Genomic DNA, 18,148 nt, shown 5'->3' on the forward strand with positions numbered 1-18,148 from the left:
TTTACATTTTACATGAACAACAGATACGTATTTATCCGTAAATCAATAGAAATTACAAAGTTTAATAAATATTCAGTATTTGTAATTATCTACTTACATAATAGGTTACTTTTAGTTTAGATAAGTTGGAGTAGCAGTTACATATTTATTAATACATAAATAACTGTTAATCATTTTTCTAATGATGTTGCTGTTGCCGGCGATTTGTTACAGTAATCTTGCATGTAGACGGACGTCATTTCTGCGGTTTTGGCAGGAATGTTACCGTTGAAATCAAAGCTCGTTTTCATTTGATGATTTGGGGAATCCACCGGTCGTTTGATGGGCGACGTTTGCATTTCTGGAGTTGTTCTTCCTTGCATTGACTCTAAATAAGCTGTAATTATTTTATAATGGTAAATTATCTACTTCATAAAAAGTGTTATGCATCAAAGATGAACATTTTACTAAATTTCGCTACCCAATACATGGCGTTCATCCTTAGAGTAAAGTTTGGAGGATTGTGGTGGAGTGCCAGGTCGCAGTGAAAATGATTGCTTAGGCCTTGGTTTGGGCTGACTACTCGTTTTTTGAGAAGACATTCCAGTATTTTTAGCTTCTTAAATTTCCTACTTTCTAAGCTGTATTTATTATTTATTTGTTGTTACTGCTGTTAAGAAACTGACTTGTTTTCAATGATTGAAAGTGGTATGTATTTGCATAAGTACATATGTACGACAGGTTAGGTGAGAGGAATTTATAATTTTACAATTATATTATTATGAGCTGACTTTTCTACTACCAAACCTTCGGTATTGTAAATTATCAGCTCTCTTTATCATATTTTATTATCACCGATTAGTGCAAACCAGCCATTCGTCCCTGTTGTGTCGTCAGTCTTCTTCCGTATACAAGTATGTAAAATAATGAGATTGGGTTTGATAGATGGATTTCTCTGTGACTCACAACAGGAATGATTTGAACACTGCAAAATTATTTATTATGCTCAACTTTTTCTTCAACATTTACAGAAGGTGCACACAATTTTGAATTTCTACCAACGGAAAATAGTATTTGTTTTCTGCATCTAACACAATTTTTTTGTAATTTACAATCACATCACAACAACAATCACAACATCCGTTTGATGATTAAAGTATTAGTTTAGTGTCTAAATAAAACAGTGTTCAATGCATGTTCAAACCTCATACACAAAGTTCTTGTACACATTACTAGAATATTTTACAATAGTTTGTCCATGCAACTATAAAGCTTAGATTTGGGCAAACCCAAAAACCCCTGAGGTATTACATATGTAGATAGTCGTTGACTAGTCAATGTATTTATGTGCTTACTACTATTACATTCATAAAACATTGTAGATTAACTGCTTAAGCAATCTAGTGATCAAATAGAATGTACTGTTTTGGCACGGAATGTTAATTTGTCGGTGGTGAGGATGGCATCAAGAAAATACTGAATTAATGAGATCCAGGATGGAATGGTTGCATATTACATGATCATTCGACAATTATCGTCTGATAGTAAAATTATACACGTTTAGTTATATAGTAAAATTAAGTTTAACACGTGAATATCTCAACCAAATGGTTTTTATCCCCCAACCGTAACATGCTGGAACCCGGCGGTGGGGTTATTTTTCTTATTGTTGGCCCACATTGACCCCTTAGCTAATTTGGGGTTGGGGCCATGAGCAAGGCCAGTGGCAGCGACACGATTTGTAAGTTGAGGTCCTTTGTGCAATACACTTGGGCCTTTTACAGGCATATACGTGGGTCTGAAATTTAAATTGATGGGTTCATACATCCGTATGTCACTCATGATAACTCAAAACTAAAAAAAAGTATTATTATTATCTTACTGGAGAAGTGCTGGGTTAGATCCTCGCACCAATGAAGAATTCGGTCCTTTGGCCGTTTTACTTGTATTAGAGTAATCTTTTTCTTTGTCAAACTTTGACTTGAACAATCTACAAAAGAACACGAGTCAATTAATTAAAAACTTGTGACATTGTATAATAAAGATCTCTCTCTCCTCGTAAAACTTGTTGTAATCTTACGAAGTGATAAAGTTTTTCTTTCTACTTTTTCCTTCAAGCTCAAAGTAACCAGAGTCTGGTGTGTCAATATCTGTAGTTTTAAAGTCGTCAACTTTATTCCATGATAATCTTGCGATATGAGGCATTCCAGGACTAATGACACTCTTGACAACTTCAGCCATTGTGTCTCCAGACTCGGCAAATCGCACCACTAACGAAATACAATAAGACAAAGTGGAATGAGTTCAAGTCCGCAAAAAAGTAAAATTCGTCCCAATAATCGTAAAAATTGTCATTAATGCTGGCATGCATACTTCGTTTCTCGACGCTTTCGTCTCTTCCCAGTCTACAAAAAGCAGCAGAAGGAGCATCATTTACTGGGGATAAAGCCACGAATGCTTTGAATTCATTTGGAGTTTCAGGTCCAACTTCTTGCAATTGTAAATAAATAAAATATTTAATTAGTGTACCTCCAGGAGGATATTCAAAGAGAAAAATAGGGGGTTTTCTACTAAAATATGATGACTAGTGAATTAATCTGGATGAAAAAATATGAGTATATATGGAATAAATTTAAAAACAACAAATAGTTTTAATGGGTTTGACAATTAGTTCGGTTTTATTCGGAGAAAGTGAAATCATGACATAACTAACAAAAAGTTCATGAATGTAGTACAAAAAAAAATTATATAAGTAATATTACTCAAATACTTAATTTATACAAAAACGTGTTCATTCATGCGTCTACCTCAACCTCCTCCTCTTCATCATCTAGTTCTACATATTCTATGGTACTAATATCTAGACCGTTATCAGTAATTAAATGGGATTGTAACATTTCAATAATTAAGTCGATATGGTTCATGAGAAAAAAAGGCTATCCAGTGTCTTCAATACACATATGGCGTCTAACTTTCTCCGAACTACCCATTTAATTTGCGAGATTAGAAGTGCCGAGTGACCGTAAATCTCGAAACTTCTGGCTTCTTCCGGAACAAAATACCAACCCTGTCTAACTTTCTCTCTAGAGCTGCATCCTCTATATTTCTCTTTAAGTTTAGGTGGCTTGCTTATGGCAGTCTTAATTTCATTGGATACGTGACGTAGATCAGTAAATGTCGTAAACGACACCGAAATTCCTGACGGGACTCCATCCTTGTTGTACCATATCAAACGGTATAGTTGGTAAATCCTTCCTCTTCCGTTTGGCAAATCTGCACATATGTAGTAAGTAGTTTTGTTATACATATAATAAACATGTGAACATTAGTATATATTTATCAAATAATTAAATAAAAAAATATTACATAATAAATCTGAATCCCTGCTTGTCCTAAACTCTATCTCATCCCTCTCGTTCAGTGCGAAAATTGAAATATTTTCACCACGTTGGTTTTGTATTTGAATGTGACCTAAGTTCTGATGTTTTGTCAAATTATCGGTAGATCGAAAACGGAAGCCATAAATTGGACATGGATATTTTACAACTAAAAAAGATTATACATACATAGTCCGACCATAAGTTCCCGTGAATGCATTTCCGGTGATAAAGCCCAAAGTATTAGAGCTATCTGATAGAAATTTTTGTGGATGAACAAGGTATTAATCTTGTTTAGAAATCATAACTTCGTTTTCACAATTTCCTCCACGGGCTTGTACACAAGACATAAGTCGTGGCGAAAACTGCTCGATCGCGGCACGCACGGATTTCCTGGGAAAAGCGCCAGATCTTCAGTAAGTGCGACCTCAGCCCTTCCACACTTGGGTGAAATTTAGAGCATACTTGTACCTATAATTTTGACCACCAGTCATAATTTAGGGGATTAAGGTCTGCAGATACTGAGCACCGTTCTACGGATGAAAAAAAGTCATGAAAATTCGTCTGAAGCCAGTTTTGGACAATTTTGCACCTTGCGCAGGAACAGAGTCTTGTTGAAAGGTCCAATGTCGATTTTCGGAGGGTCCAGGGTTCAGGTTATTAACGTTTGGCTTTAGGACACTCTGAAAATAATTCTTGGCTTCAACTTGTACCCTTTGCGATGAAAAACAGAGATTTCATTTCTCCAGCCAACTTGCTCCCATGCACACCACGGTGATGACTTCGTATTGACTTCCGCATACTTAAACGGATGTCAGACTTCTGTACAACAAATATCTGGCCTTTTTTTCTATTAAATTTTTTGCCAACGGTGAAAAGTCTGAAATACTTTTGGCACGAAAATTGGCGCGTACCACGATCAACCTGTGGCCGTCACGAGTTATGTCTTGTCTAATTGCCCGTGGACGAAATCTTGACAAAGAAGTTATGATTTCTAAACAATATTAATACCTTCTTAATCCATAAAAATTTCGAACAGATAGCTCTAATACTTTGGGATTTATTACCGGAAATGCATTCACGAGAACTTATGACCCCACTATGTATATCAATATTAAAATTTAACCCAAACAGGAACATTTAATTTTATTTTTTGGACTTACGCATGTGAATTGACTTGACATGTTGAATGATACTCGCCCGCCTCAACCCCCCAAATCCACAAATCTGACATCGGTAAGGAGAATCTTGAAGGTGAGTGTGACGGTAGTGATTTATTAATCGGAAAGGAGTTTCAAATGTAAAATTTCTGCAACTGTTGTTTTCTTCACCAAAATTCCCCCAACATTGATATTCCAAATTTTGAGTTCTTTGGTTTTCAACTTCCTGCATCATTAAATTATAAACGGTTGTTTGTTGTGGATTTACTTGTTCCACATTTTCTTCTGGGATAATGGGAGGCATTATTTCATTTGTCGAGGTTATGCGTTCAATCTATAATTAAATCATGTATAAAAATAGGGTTTTCGTGAGTATAAAAATTACACATACCATTTTTAAATATCTTATAGCGACAGATGACATTATTTTTTCTTTGTAAGATATTTCTTTACTCATAGCTTCCAGTATAGCTTTAGTTTCGCGTAGTTGCCATTCTTGTAAAGTCAAAGGTTTAGAGAAAGGTTGTTCATCCTTCCAATCCACGACTACCTCGCCTAAGTCGTTTCCATCCAGCAGGTTCTGTAGGTATTCTATTTTCTGTGGGGGAAGATGTTCTCCATCTCGAATGAGCAATTCGATGTCGGGTAAGGACAGATTTGAGAGTTTGTACTTATGTGTGGAACAATATTTATTTTGTGGACAATTTATCTGATTGTGATTCAAAAATAAATAAGACAATTAGATACGTTAAACAACACGCTGCAATAAAACGTAAAGTGTGATGTATGTACATATATAAAATTATGTATGATAATAGCAGAAAATTTTAAAGTTTTATTTACCTCATTACACTCCATGGGTTCCATCATGTTATTTTTCAGAAGATACAAAAATCGGAACTCCGTCTAAATGTCGGTACTTGTTGGATGATACTGATGATACTGTTGATACTTGCTGAACACAAATGATGCTACGAATGGTTGGAGACCCAAGAAAAAGCCAAGATGCCAATGGTGGCGTCCAAAACGCCGCTTTATGCATCTCGGCTAAACGTGACAATGGAGGACATGTTATCAACGACGCGGTATAATAATATTTTTCTATTTTTTCCATCTACTTCCACACATGGTGGATGTATATGAGAAACATATAGTATGTTATCAGACAAGCCCATGTTAATTTGAGAGGGGTCGTGTGGGGTCCCCTTAAACTATAGAACAATGCGGTTAACGGCATAATGACCGTATACCAAATATAGGGATAGGGTACGCATACCGCTTTTCAAAATTTTGAAAACTTTTTGAAATATCCTCGTTGACGCATCATGAACTGCTGTGACGTCACTTTTACACTAAATATTTTTTCAAATGATCTGAGTGCATGATAGACCTAAAAGGTCAACGGGGTCATATGTATGTGTTATTGGGCTACAACAAACATTTGAAACTTTTTTCAAAATAAGGCTTCCCTAAGGCGGGAAAATTCAAAGTGTCATTTTTAATGTCGCTTCATTCTCGCTGGATAAAATTTTTCACAGAGTCAATTTTTCGGGTCGGTCTCACTGGAATCGTATTCTTGAGGGTACTGTGCAGGGCCCTCTTCATACTTTTACTACAAGACTGACTGAATTATTCTGTAATCACAATTTGATTACACAGAGCAGATTGATCGTATCACTTGTAGGTATGTGAAAATATGTTGATGAAAACCAATTTTGTATTGGTTTTGATCTATGAAAGCAATGCATCAAGGTAGAAATAAAAAGCAATAAGGGTCACATCCTTTTCACCTGACAATAATCTGGATGCTTTCTCCAACTCAAACTTGGCAGCTTCGGACGCCCTTTATTAATAAGACGAGAAGATTGCATTTTAGCTTCCAACTTGAAAGTACGTATGCATGCAGCAATATATTTCTAATAGGGTTTAGATTCTCTCTTACCACGATACAAATCTGTTTGGCAGGTTGGGAAACCTTTTGATTAAGTCATCCTTCACCTTTTCCTTATCTTCTGCTGATAAATGAGGTCGAGCAGGTTTCATGAGTGGGGTTGGGAAGGGGGATTCGACCGGCTCACCCAAGGATATATGCATTTGGTTTACAACCTTTTGTTGCTCCAATGCTTTATTCCGCTTTTCAATAAGCAGTTTTACCTCCAGCCACTTTTGCCTAGCCGGTCTGAAGTCATAAAAGAGAAAATATAATAAAGTTTTGGCTAATCATCTTCACCACATGAAAGCAATGAATCTGTCTGATCATAACAATATTTTTATAGCCAATCTTACTTTGCTGGTGGCGTTCGCGTAAAGCCCTTTTGAAGCAGCTTCTGCATTGCCTTTTGTATATTGTCTTCGCAAGAGATCTGCATTAAGAAATACATGTACATGGATTCAAATTATATATATACATAAATGCATGTACGTGTACACGAGGTAGAAAATTTTATTAGAATTTGTTCAGGAACTGACTTCATAATTTTTTTTTACATTATTTAGTAATTAGAATAATATCTCTGTTTTTAGCATTCATATTAGTATGCCAAAGGATTAACGTGTATTTGTACTTGACAGGTAGATAATGTGTGGAGCATAAAATAATAAATAAATTTGGGATGCATTTGGAGTGGATATGAAATTGGGTAACCTCACCAAAACGTCCAACAAGAATGTTTCATCTGCTGCTGGGAAAATCCCCTTCAAATATTTTAGCTTCATCTTTGGACTCTTGGCAATTTGGTTTTTGCTTTCTTCCTTAACCTATGCCACAAGACACATGCACGAATGAATAGATAAGTGCGCACACCGCTGGGTTACTTTACCACCCATCTTATCTATATTATTATCTCTAGTTTAATTATTTACCATTTGCAGTTGTGGGGACATGGAGAGCATTGGGGAACCCCACCGAGTGTGAATGCTTCCCGTGGATGAAGGATTATTACTGAATTTTAGCATGGAGATAGGAGTTCCTGTTCTAGCTGGGCTCCCTGTTGTGAAGCTGCAAGATATAATTAATTTCTCCGTGTCATCAATTTTCTTCTCGTAATCATCACAGAAATAAGAATAATTAGTCTTAATTTGTGCCAACCTGCTCGTTTTGTAAGGTGAATGAATGCCTATCGACTTGTTCTCGCCGAGTAATGACGCAATCGTGTCCGTATCTCCATCCTTCAGCTTCAAGTCCAAGTGACTCGCAATTTCTGCAACGTAAGGGTGTTTCTCGACCTGCAACGCCGACACGACCAGCGTTGCACGATTGTGGTATCTGTCATATACGATTTATTCATTTATTATAGTCCTTGACCATAAATTAACAATTTTTGAAATATACTGACTTGTGAAACAAGTGTCGGATGTGTGGTTCTCCTGCAAATAATAATGAAATGCTACAATTAATTATAGTTAAACATTAATAGCGTAAAGCTATCTAGCACTTTTATGACTAAATAGCTCATATTAAACCAAAAAGGTCATGGTAGTATGTTTCATGAGAATGGCTTTCTATTCGTACCTGCCGTGGGAAAAAGGGCGCAAACGGTTCTGAATCCTGTTTCTGCATCGCACGTGCCCAAGAAGGACGGGACCCCGGAGTAAGAGGCGCTCGAGAATGATCTCGCGGATTGGGGTCGCTCATACGGAATCTCGTTATTGTTGATAAGCAACGCGTTAGATTCTGTCCCAATGCTGGACGAACGCCCACGACTGGTTCCAGGAGCTGCTTCATTCTGAGCAGAAGTGGACGCTGCAATAGTGACGGAAGTTGTGGTTGGCTTATCTTGAGCCACACCCAGTATGACCTGCTGCTGCTCACTTCTTCGTGGCGTGGGCACTGGAGATGGAGCAATACGAGGGGAACCTCCAAGTCGTGGTGAAGAGCCCCGTCGGTTCAATGTGAAAGCACGCAAGCTGGGCACCGGGCTCGACCAACGGCTTCCACCAACGTCCTGTGGGAACCAATATAATTACAACCTCATAGTCTACCGTATGTACTTAGACGGATATGTATGTATGGATAGACTCATGAGAAAAAGATCATTTGGACTACAAACTCAGCACTTCAAAGTAAAAGAGATCACGAATGTGTTCTGCTATTCTTCTCCCCGGTGAATAGTTCACCAAAGTAAATAATGGATGGAAGATCTTGTCCAATTATTCGTTTGTATTCTATGTTAGTTAAGCATGTAGGGTTTTCGGAAGGATTAGGAGCGAAGGAGGAGAAATTCTGCATCAAAAATTGATAGTGATAAATAGCCATGGCTGATACGGATGAGGTGTTTTCTCCGCTGGTTCAATGTACAGGAAAATAATGCCAGCATTAACTTGGCAGTAGATTATAGGCACTTAGACTTCATCGAATTATTTACTTGGTTGTTGTGTTGAATTAGATAATTTATCCTCGTACTTATCTACCCCATCATTACACTTATCTGCATTTACAAATTTATGTAAGCAGCAGTGGCAACACTCGCCACGATTCTTAAAAAGTATTTATATAAACATGCTGTTTGATACATTACGTATATATAAGTAAACAAAAGCATTAAGATGAATATCCGCACGATTCATTCATTCTTGTTATACATCAAACTTACCGTTGACAGTGCAAACTCGATATATATTTAAATGCTATACTTTAACGCCCGAGTCAGTGATTTTCTTTATATTTTTGTAATTTCTAAACCCATTGGGAGTGACCCTCTTTTGGTGCCCTGACCAATATTTAGCAAAAGTGGACTCTTTATTAAGCAAAACTTTCTCCACGGAACTCATCTTGCCCATCTTCAAACTCATTCAATTGGCTTTGTCAATGTCTAGCTAGATGCGCAATTTGTAAAGGTTTAATTTTTTAATCAGTGCAGCGGTTCGTTCGCTTGCGTGCAGACGGAAAGGCAGACATGACGATTTTTTAGCCCTGTTAGGACTAAAATTCGCGATTACTTATGGTGCGACAAGTACGGGTAGCAGAGTTGCATGTGAAAGCGTTTCTTCCGCATTTGTTTAATGACTGTCATTTGTTTCACCTGACGTGAGCTTCCATCCGCCGTTCCTACAATTCAACAACGATGAATGAATAATGAAGCCCCGAAGAGAGCAATAATTTTTAATTGGACAATTTATTCATTTCCATTCACAAAGAATTGCGATTGATTGAACCGAGAAAAACTGCTCGCCCCGACCGACTAATAATTGACAAGATGAGACATGTTGGAATGAGACTTGAGCCATCGCACATAAAACGTATGCTGAAGCATATCCAGCAAACAAGGTGAGACGTGTTGGAGCAAAGCAGAGTACAATCCGGGCAGACTATTTAATTAAATTGTTGTTTTTATATCATTAATTTCACAAAATTTAATCTTTAGAAATTATTTTCCGTTTCAAAATGAGTTTGTCAAAGGTGTTATCTCCACCCCGGAAACTTTATGTATTTTTTAATACGGAAGGTGATATCAAAATCAAGGAGTATAAAGAAAAACATTGTGAGTCATCATTTCTTTTAATTATTATTATTGTATTAATTGTGTAATTTTGTTTTTGTCGGCAGGCAAGGAGGGAATCACTCAAGTGATGTACTTTACTCCACTCGTGGACAGTGAATTTGACATGGTGGCGACAACGGTTGGGAGAACCAACATTATTGACGACATAGCAAAAGTGGGAAGGCAACGTGCATTAATTGAATTTTGCTCAGCAAGGTAAATATGCACCATTTTTGATTATAATTTCACACTCGATCTCTAAATTGTACATATTTTAGGCGCGTCAAAAAGTTTGGGATCGTCTATGGCCCTGTTCTGGGAGACAGCCTCCTTATATACACCAACAACGACGAAATCGCTGATCTTCTGAAGTGGTGGTGTCGAATTTTTATGGGAGCTATTGACTCCATGGAACCATCAGAGTGTATCTCCAAACTGGCCCATCTCGAGAAGGAGCTTAAGGACCATCTCTTCCAACTTGTTGACATCTTGCCTTCCTGTACGGTCTGCTATATGAGAAGCTGGGGGGATGGCCCCTTGATTGAACACTGGAATCTTTTTGCTCGCGAGCTGCAGATCCACCAGCCTAACCCAAAGGAGTTCGTGTCGGTTCCCACTGCGACGATCAACAATATCATCGAAGCGTTGAAATTCAACCCGGACGCCAAAAATCTCGTGGATGAGCTGCATAATCACCTCGATACAGCTGCAGCTCTACTATCACGAGGTACTTGCAACATATAAAATGGTGATGCTGTCGTCTTTGCCAATTTGAAGTGTAAATGTTACATTAATTTATATTTTTTAGCAAAACTCCAACAACATCCAGATCCGAAAAACTTTTGGTTAACGGAAGAGAAAATGGCCGAGATCGCCCACCGTGAGAAAAACCTGCCCTTGGCTCTCAAAAAGGTGGATGAAGGATCGGAGTCCGTGCTTGGTGCAGCCAGAACTCTGCAGCTTAATAGACAAACTCTGAAAATTAAAATGAAGCAAGCAGGGGTTAAGTCGCAGTTCAAAAGTGGGGGGCAACTGAAGACTGGTAAACCCGACTCGCTGGACGATGCGTTCGAGTTGGCGTCGACACGTGTAGTTGGCGTAGCGGATGTAGCAAGGAGCAAAGGAGTAAAAAGGACCACACTCGCCATGAGAATGAGTAGAGCTGGAATCAGGTCATCTGTTTCCGTTGGACGCCAACCCAGTTATACATATTCACAGGAGGACATGGATGAAGCCATTAGAATGTGTGAAGCTGGCGAGATGGCCCCAAAAGAAGCTGCTAGTCATTTTAGCATCCCATCTGGTACCCTTGGGTCAAGAATGTTTAGGTTTGTGGAATAATTTTTATTTATCTCGTAACTGATTCTACAAATATTATAATTATTGTTTTCCTGTATGAAATAGACGAAAGCAACAGCAAAGAAAATAAGACCGATTATTACCACAAGTCCTACAAATTCGATAATCTCATAAGGGTTTTCCCCATTACCCATACAACGACTCGACATTGTTGATGCTATTGACGGCAGTAATATCTGCACTCTAATTTAGAAATGGAGGATAGAAAAAGTTGTACTCTTATAAATAATAATAATACATTTCAGGTATACATTTGTATTGTTGTATACATTTTTTTGATTTAATGGCCAACTTTTAATTGGACAACCACTCGTTACTAATGGAAGGCAAGCTTTCATCGCCGCCACTTTCCCCTCGTCCTCTCGTCGCTATTTCATTTTGTTTTATATTTCAGACGCAGGGAAAATGGGGTTGCGGGATTATGAGATTACCGCACCAAATCCGCATGGGACGTGATTCTTGGTCACTGGTTTGCGAGAGAAAGCACTCTATGTATTATTGCATCGTCATGAAATCTGGATATGACATTTGTGCCCTCATTTTTTTGACACAAGAAAATTGTTATTCCAAGTGCACTTGTCTTCTCTAATTGAAGATAAAAACAAGGTAGGCTTATTTCTAGTAGTCGTGGTGTGGGCTGTGTGGTTAACATAGATTTTCGTTGCGTTACTTATTATTAGGGGAACAACTTTTATATAGTAATTGGTCCAACACACAGGCGAAAGTCACAAGAGTAAAGATTTAGCCAATTTCCTCATTCTGTGTGTTCTCCACAAAGTGACAAGGATTGCCTCACTAATTGCATTTGCAATTTGATGCGATGGTTGGCGACTACGGTGCCTGTGTATTAAGCGTCCACACTCTAATTGGGAAATGGAGTTTGGGGAAAGTATCGGCCTCGTAAGTAGTTACTTTTGTGTGGTCTGCGGCATACTTGAAACACTCCCTAAGAAATATTTCCTGTCATCACTTTGACAAAAGTCTGGTCTTCATGTTGCATCAAGACATCCTCGAGCAAAACAATTTTCATTCCTAATTTAAAGGTCAGTTGAGTGACGTAATTGGCTTCAGGTTCAGCAATGTTTTTTCTTCAAATATTGACGATAAAATCAATTAGGGCTGTCAATCTTTCATCGCTATCCATGCCACTTTGCTCACATAAAGCATTTATTCCCAAATTGTACGTTTATTTCAAGTAAACTATTAAAGCTAAAGTTGTTGGCAATTATCTCCATGACCAGTAACCTATACTTAACTATAGACTAGACTAAATAATTATTTACTGTCCTGTACATGTGTGTACAACGAACCCACATTTGTGTACTTTGGTACGGTTAAATGAGAATTGGTCGACCTCGAGGTTAATGCTGCTGGTTGATTGGTAACAAAATAAATCCAATTCCTTTCACCTAAAGCTTATTAGATGTCACTGACGGCAGAGGCCATCAACGAATTTGAAAGATTACCTGAATAATTTGAATTCCAAGTGCAGCGAGAAAGCAGGGCTGAAGGTTTTCTCAGTTTGTTCTAAAATGTATTTGTATGCAAAGCTCGAATGCGTTTAAACCAAACGACCGGAATTCTAAATCAAACAGATGAAAGCTTTCTCCATTTGAAGAAATCTTCTTTGCTTTGTCAACAATGCTCAGTTCCCACTCATCAATGATGGTTTGCGCCCATATAAATATGTAAAAGAGCACTCGGTAAATAATGTATGTTGAGTTCAAGTCAACAAAAAGAAACTCTAGAGAAGCAGAAATTTGAAAGGAAAATATAAACAGAAAAATATTTGAAGAGTAAATACGTGCTATGCTTTCTCCAATTCGATTTTTTGTGAAGTTCAAACTTTTGTCGTGAACACAGGCCCAACTACTGAACTAAAAAACATTTGACAATATAAAATAGCAATTCTTTTGAAGCTGATTTAAGTGTCAAGCTATAACGTGTATACATACAGACAGATTTCATTTCAAAGAGTTAGTAAACTGCCTTTGAAATGTTAGAGTAAAAAATAATGATTTTCTAGACTGAATTTTTCTCCGACCAGTCGATATTTTAGTTGGTGTTGTTTTTAGCTGGTGGATGGTGGAGGAAGAAATTAGAAAGTACTGCTGGGAAAGCAAAGAGCCGAGAGCTGAGTGCTCTGCTGAGAGCTCTGCTTTCTCAGCTTTCCCACAACGTGCCAGATCACGTAGCAGGTTAATGAGCCAGTTGATTACAAAAGCCATTTAACTCCTCTCTTGTGGCTCTGTCCAACCTCCAGCTCTCGAATATCTACATCCACCCATCCACCAAATAAATACCCATCCAACGTCTATTGCTATATAAATACTTTTCCCAACCAAGGACGGCAAGAAAAAAGTAGAAAATCGGCAATATATTATTGGTTGGAATTGTGACTGTTTTGACCAAACCCTTGTGGTTGAAGGAGGAGGAGGAGGAGATGTGATAAGGCAGCACTTTTATCCTCCTGAAAAGATGGGTCTTGTGCTACAGGCTAAAAGTAGCATCAAAGAAGATGTTAATGTCATAGGTCAAGGAGCCAGACAACCAGCAGAGAAGGAGTGAACACTAAAGTATAATTTATTGCAAACTTTAATAGAATACAAAAGAAGAGATGAATACTTCCAGCTAATAAAAACAAGAAAACCAGAAACTTGCGAAACTTGCAAACAATGGCTTTAAATTTCAAAATTAGCCTCATGAATTGAAATAATTTATTGCGCATTGCTTGTCCCTTCTTCCAGGTCCTAACCTCCCAGCTTTTTCTCCATGGAACGAGGCTCATGTCAGAAACGGGTAATTCTCCAATTCATAACTTGAGGATTTATGCTCGGAGAACAAAAGAAAATAATAAAATATGCGTTGTAAGACTAGACTGGAATGCAAATATGCAGCAATTGCCTTGGAGCCAGAGCTTCGGAATTTCGCTCCAGACCTTTCTCTATTTTCTAGCCTCTGTTTGACCGTTCTTCTGTGCAGTAATAACGAGCGAGTTAGCCAAGCAAGAAATGTGATGTATATTCCCATAAAATAATAGACTGCCACGGCCGCATGGTAAAAGAAAGAAGTCATTAAAATTCATTTCGAGTAGTACAGTTCCTTTGCACTCTGAGTATCTACATTCCTCAAAGAAATTCCATACACCTCACTTTCTGTGTTATTATTTCTCAATTTTGAAGAGTGGCAAGCAAAGGTGTGTGCGACTCCGCAATAAACCATCCATCATATCATGCAGTCATGTCATATTAATCAACCTCTGATCTCAAATCCTTGATCGAATTTTTACTAGAACTTTCATCCATAATCATTTACCTTGGGATTTCAAACAATCGTGAAACATAGTTATGAATTCATACAGCGAATGCATGTTTCTTATTATTGTCATTCCGACTCGCTTTATGGTGGTGAAATGCAACTGACTATGCATGTATATGAAGTAACGCTTGCGAGATTTGTTAACTTTTCGTAGCATCCAATCCCACGTTGTCTCTGCAAAAGGGTTGACTTTGCTAAATGAAAAAGAGTTTCAGGCTGGACTGACCTCGAAATAAGCTGATGGTTGAGCTACGGCAATGTTATATGGTGGAGGAGGGAAGACCAGTCGAGGATCAATCCACGTTGTTGTTTTCCCAGAATGATTTATAAAATATCTGCAACAGAGTATATAAACAATTCCTTATAAACAAATGTGGATAAGTTGTTGGTTGGCTCATATTTTGTTTTTATGCAGCTAAATACATTGTTCTACGGCGGCACGAGAGCTGCAAGTTCAGAGGAAGTGCTGTGCGAAAAGTACTAATGTATTATTTACTAATATTCAATTTTAAATAAGTCATAAGAGGATGTTAGCATGTGTTGTGAAACATTTCATACCCATATAATTTGGACAGGACTCGACGGCTATTAATTATGGATACCAACACACGCTCAGCCAGCAGTAAATAACATAAAGGACGAGTTATTTTCTTTGGGTGGATGAATTGCTAGAATTGTGAGGTGAAAATAAATGTGGTTGTTCCATTGTTTCTGCGGTTCGTCGTTGAGCTAGTAGAGAACTCAAGTGAGGAATTCCCTAATTCCCCAACTTAATTTACTAACGAAGATCGATATATAAATATAATGTGCCTTGGTTGATTGATTGTTAGAGCCACGAGAAAAATTAGACGAGTCAAATCCATTAATTTGCGGTCAATATAGGGCTCTCGGCTAGGCATCGATTTTCGGATTATTCTCATTTATGGGGCAGTATTCTGGTTTCTCACTTTACGTATGTACTGCCTCTTTATAATGTGTAGTACTGTTCACAAGTGCTAAATGAAATGAATAAACTACCACTGAGGACTGTGCTGCGACTAGCAAAATAAATGTCCAATGCTGTGTCGCGTAATTAATTGATAAGGACATGAACCAGTTGCCAGAATAAACTACTTGATTGTAGTGAATTGAAATTGACAGAAACCATAATTTTGCTTGTTTCTGTTCATCATTCTAATTGCAAGTTGCAATTTGCAACTACCCATGGCTTACGTAAATTTGTAACGTAACCAGAGTCAAGTCAAGTAAGCATTCATTCAACGAATGGCAACAACAAATTCACTTTCATCGGTCCAACATCATCATCATCATATTTTATGAGCTTGGAAGATGCAAACATGTTGCTGCGTATGCGAAAGAGAGAGAGCAAAGCACTCGAGAAGTAACCGAATTTACTGATCACAGTAAATGTCTTTAAAATTACTCAGGTAAGTCAATTTATTTGCATGCAAGCAACCTCTCTTTCTCAGAAGAAGAGTACCAAAACATGAGCTAGGAGTAATCTGATTACCTTTTCATTCTAAATTTGGGTATACACTATTATTATAAGTTCTCTCGTTTTAACTGTGTTATTTTATGCCTTGTATACTCTGTCATACGCGGTTGGTAATTTCATTAGGGATTGATTATACATTGGTCTTTTACTTCATCTCGTCTTTTTGAACGGAAATGGCCACGTAGATGTCTCCTCATCAAAGTCAATTTGCTAATGCTTCGGCCTAATAAATTGGAATGTGATGGTGAATGGAAATGTAAAAATTCTAATGATGCAGGAACACGTATGCTTTTTGGCTAGATGTTGAACACGATGTATGTTCCAAGTCATAAAAGTAATTGGAACACTTTCTCAATTTCACTGGAAATTCCCCTTGAATAATGCTCCTGGTAGATCGAGAGAAAGCACGTTTATGGTTTGGAATTCATTAGTTGGGATGATGACTACAAAGTGGTTTGTACGTACGTATAGACAGAGAAAGATACATTACTCTTCATTTCTGGAACTAAGGTTTGAAATACCGATAAGCCATATTTCAAAACTTGTATGTTCCCACTTAACGCGTGATGAGGCCATTCACATATTTATAGACTTTCACTCTTTCAATAGAAATATATTCAATGAAATATACGTATTACTTACAGTCGTCCCGTCTTTGGCTCAATCTTAGCCTCCCACCCATTAGGTAGAGGTCCAAGACCGAACGCTTCCATATTGCTAATATTCCCTTATCGATAACTATAAGTTGTCATCCAAGAGTTACGAGATTGAGTCGATAGAATTAGTTCAAGCGCATGTATGCCCGTACACTTCGGAGAAAAACGTTATTTCGAGTAAATAATTTTACAATTCAGTAAAAAAAATTTGCTTTCACAACACAGTTTGAAAAAAAAACTTTCTCTGCGTGCTGCAATTTTCACTTATAAACTATGGAGCAGTGGCATTGGAGTAATCCAGCAAGAGTCGAAAGTAGTGCACATTCAGTCAAAACTCTGGAGAATCGCATGAATGATTGCGTTATTAAGGTAGTTTATTTGTTTACTTTTCACTTTCCTCCTCCGTTACAGTACGTGGTATGGAGCACAGCACAACACTTTATATTAAGCCCAGCAGCAGCAGCATATTCCAGTTGCGATGATAAAAACCACGTCATTTGACTGCTAGAAGAAAATCTTGTATGCCAAAGTGGCTGCTTCCTTGAGGAATCAGACGGCGAAGGGAGAACCAGGCGTCTTCTTCACCTCGGTGAAATTGCCTTTGGAGAAAGGCATTAAATCGGAAAGTTTCCGTGTCGGTTCGGCCCAGAGTATAGTGTTCTCTGAATAAGAGATCCGTCCGTCCGTCCGTCTGTGTTCCCACCAGCTTTCTCCAACCTCAGATTGAATTTGATGAGGATCTGCGAATAAAACATTCACCCAAAACTTCTCCCTTCCACAACATGTGGGTGACTCAGGCAGTAGTCGTAGTCAGTTCCATGTAGATAATCCTACTGGCGACTGCACATCGCGAGCTGTGTGTGGTGTGTGTGTGTTGTGGTTTTCTACTCGTGCTTCACCATCATGCAATCTTCTTTCTCTCCATTCCCTGCACTTCTTCTTTCACCCGACTCTTCCTTCGCCCGGGTTTTATAGACTCAACAAGGTCCCCTCCAAGGCTTACTTTTGAGTCTTTCCCTTCACTTGACTTAAGTGAAACGACGGCAAAGTTTTAGCTGATCTCGTTCCTCGAATTGTAGTGTACAAGAAGAAGAAGGCGGCGAAGACGGAAAGAAACAAAAACGGGTGGTGAATGCCAAATTTTGTTTTCTGCATTCGCCCATACGGATCCAGACACGAATGAACTTTTCCGTATATAATAATGATGATATAAAGAATTTACTTCTCGGTGAAAAGCACCGAGTTTTAGTATTTTCCTTGAGTCCGAGAGGTTAAGATATAGCGAGAGAGCAGAGAAGAAGCTATTCCAACCCTTTCCTGGCTC

General features: G+C 38.1%; 3 protein-coding genes across 7 annotated transcripts in view; 2 read left to right on the plus strand and 1 right to left on the minus strand.

Annotated features, from left to right (window-relative positions):
* On the minus strand, positions 1–17,385 carry LOC110846865. 4 transcript variants are annotated; one of them, XM_035848919.1, is made up of 15 exons: positions 16,811–17,385; positions 14,900–15,008; positions 8,028–8,460; positions 7,852–7,882; positions 7,605–7,781; positions 7,379–7,514; positions 7,166–7,273; positions 6,803–6,879; positions 6,459–6,695; positions 6,307–6,359; positions 2,353–2,466; positions 2,060–2,249; positions 1,862–1,969; positions 461–1,777; positions 1–376 (listed from the first exon to the last, which is right to left on the minus strand). In XM_035848919.1, the coding sequence occupies exons 1-14, from the start codon at positions 16,879–16,881 to the stop codon at positions 1,594–1,596; spliced, it is 2,028 nt and encodes a 675-aa protein (XP_035704812.1). In that variant the 5' UTR covers positions 16,882–17,385; the 3' UTR covers positions 1–376; positions 461–1,593. The 4 variants fall into 4 exon arrangements, with proteins under 4 accessions (XP_035704812.1, XP_021949397.1, XP_035704810.1 ...); XM_022093705.2 differs by having other exon boundaries at positions 468–1,777; positions 2,353–2,469; positions 16,811–17,384; XM_035848917.1 differs by having other exon boundaries at positions 2,353–2,469; positions 16,811–17,384.
* LOC118434758 lies at positions 10,325–11,759 on the plus strand. Its single transcript, XM_035848924.1, has 2 exons — positions 10,325–11,324; positions 11,401–11,759. The coding sequence occupies exons 1-2, from the start codon at positions 10,858–10,860 to the stop codon at positions 11,423–11,425; spliced, it is 492 nt and encodes a 163-aa protein (XP_035704817.1). The 5' UTR covers positions 10,325–10,857; the 3' UTR covers positions 11,426–11,759.
* Positions 15,002–18,148, plus strand: part of LOC110846682 (heparan sulfate 2-O-sulfotransferase 1) — a 22,716-nt gene continuing 19,569 nt past the window's right edge. For both annotated transcript variants that reach the window (XM_035848922.1, XM_022093505.2), the window contains exon 1: positions 15,002–16,100. The gene's annotated coding sequence lies outside the window, so the exon portion shown is untranslated. The remainder of the gene's footprint in view (positions 16,101–18,148) is intronic.

The sequence above is a fragment of the Folsomia candida genome, unplaced genomic scaffold, assembly GCF_002217175.1.
Source record: "Folsomia candida strain VU population unplaced genomic scaffold, ASM221717v1 Fcan01_Sc003, whole genome shotgun sequence".
NCBI lineage: Eukaryota > Metazoa > Arthropoda > Collembola > Entomobryomorpha > Isotomidae > Folsomia > Folsomia candida.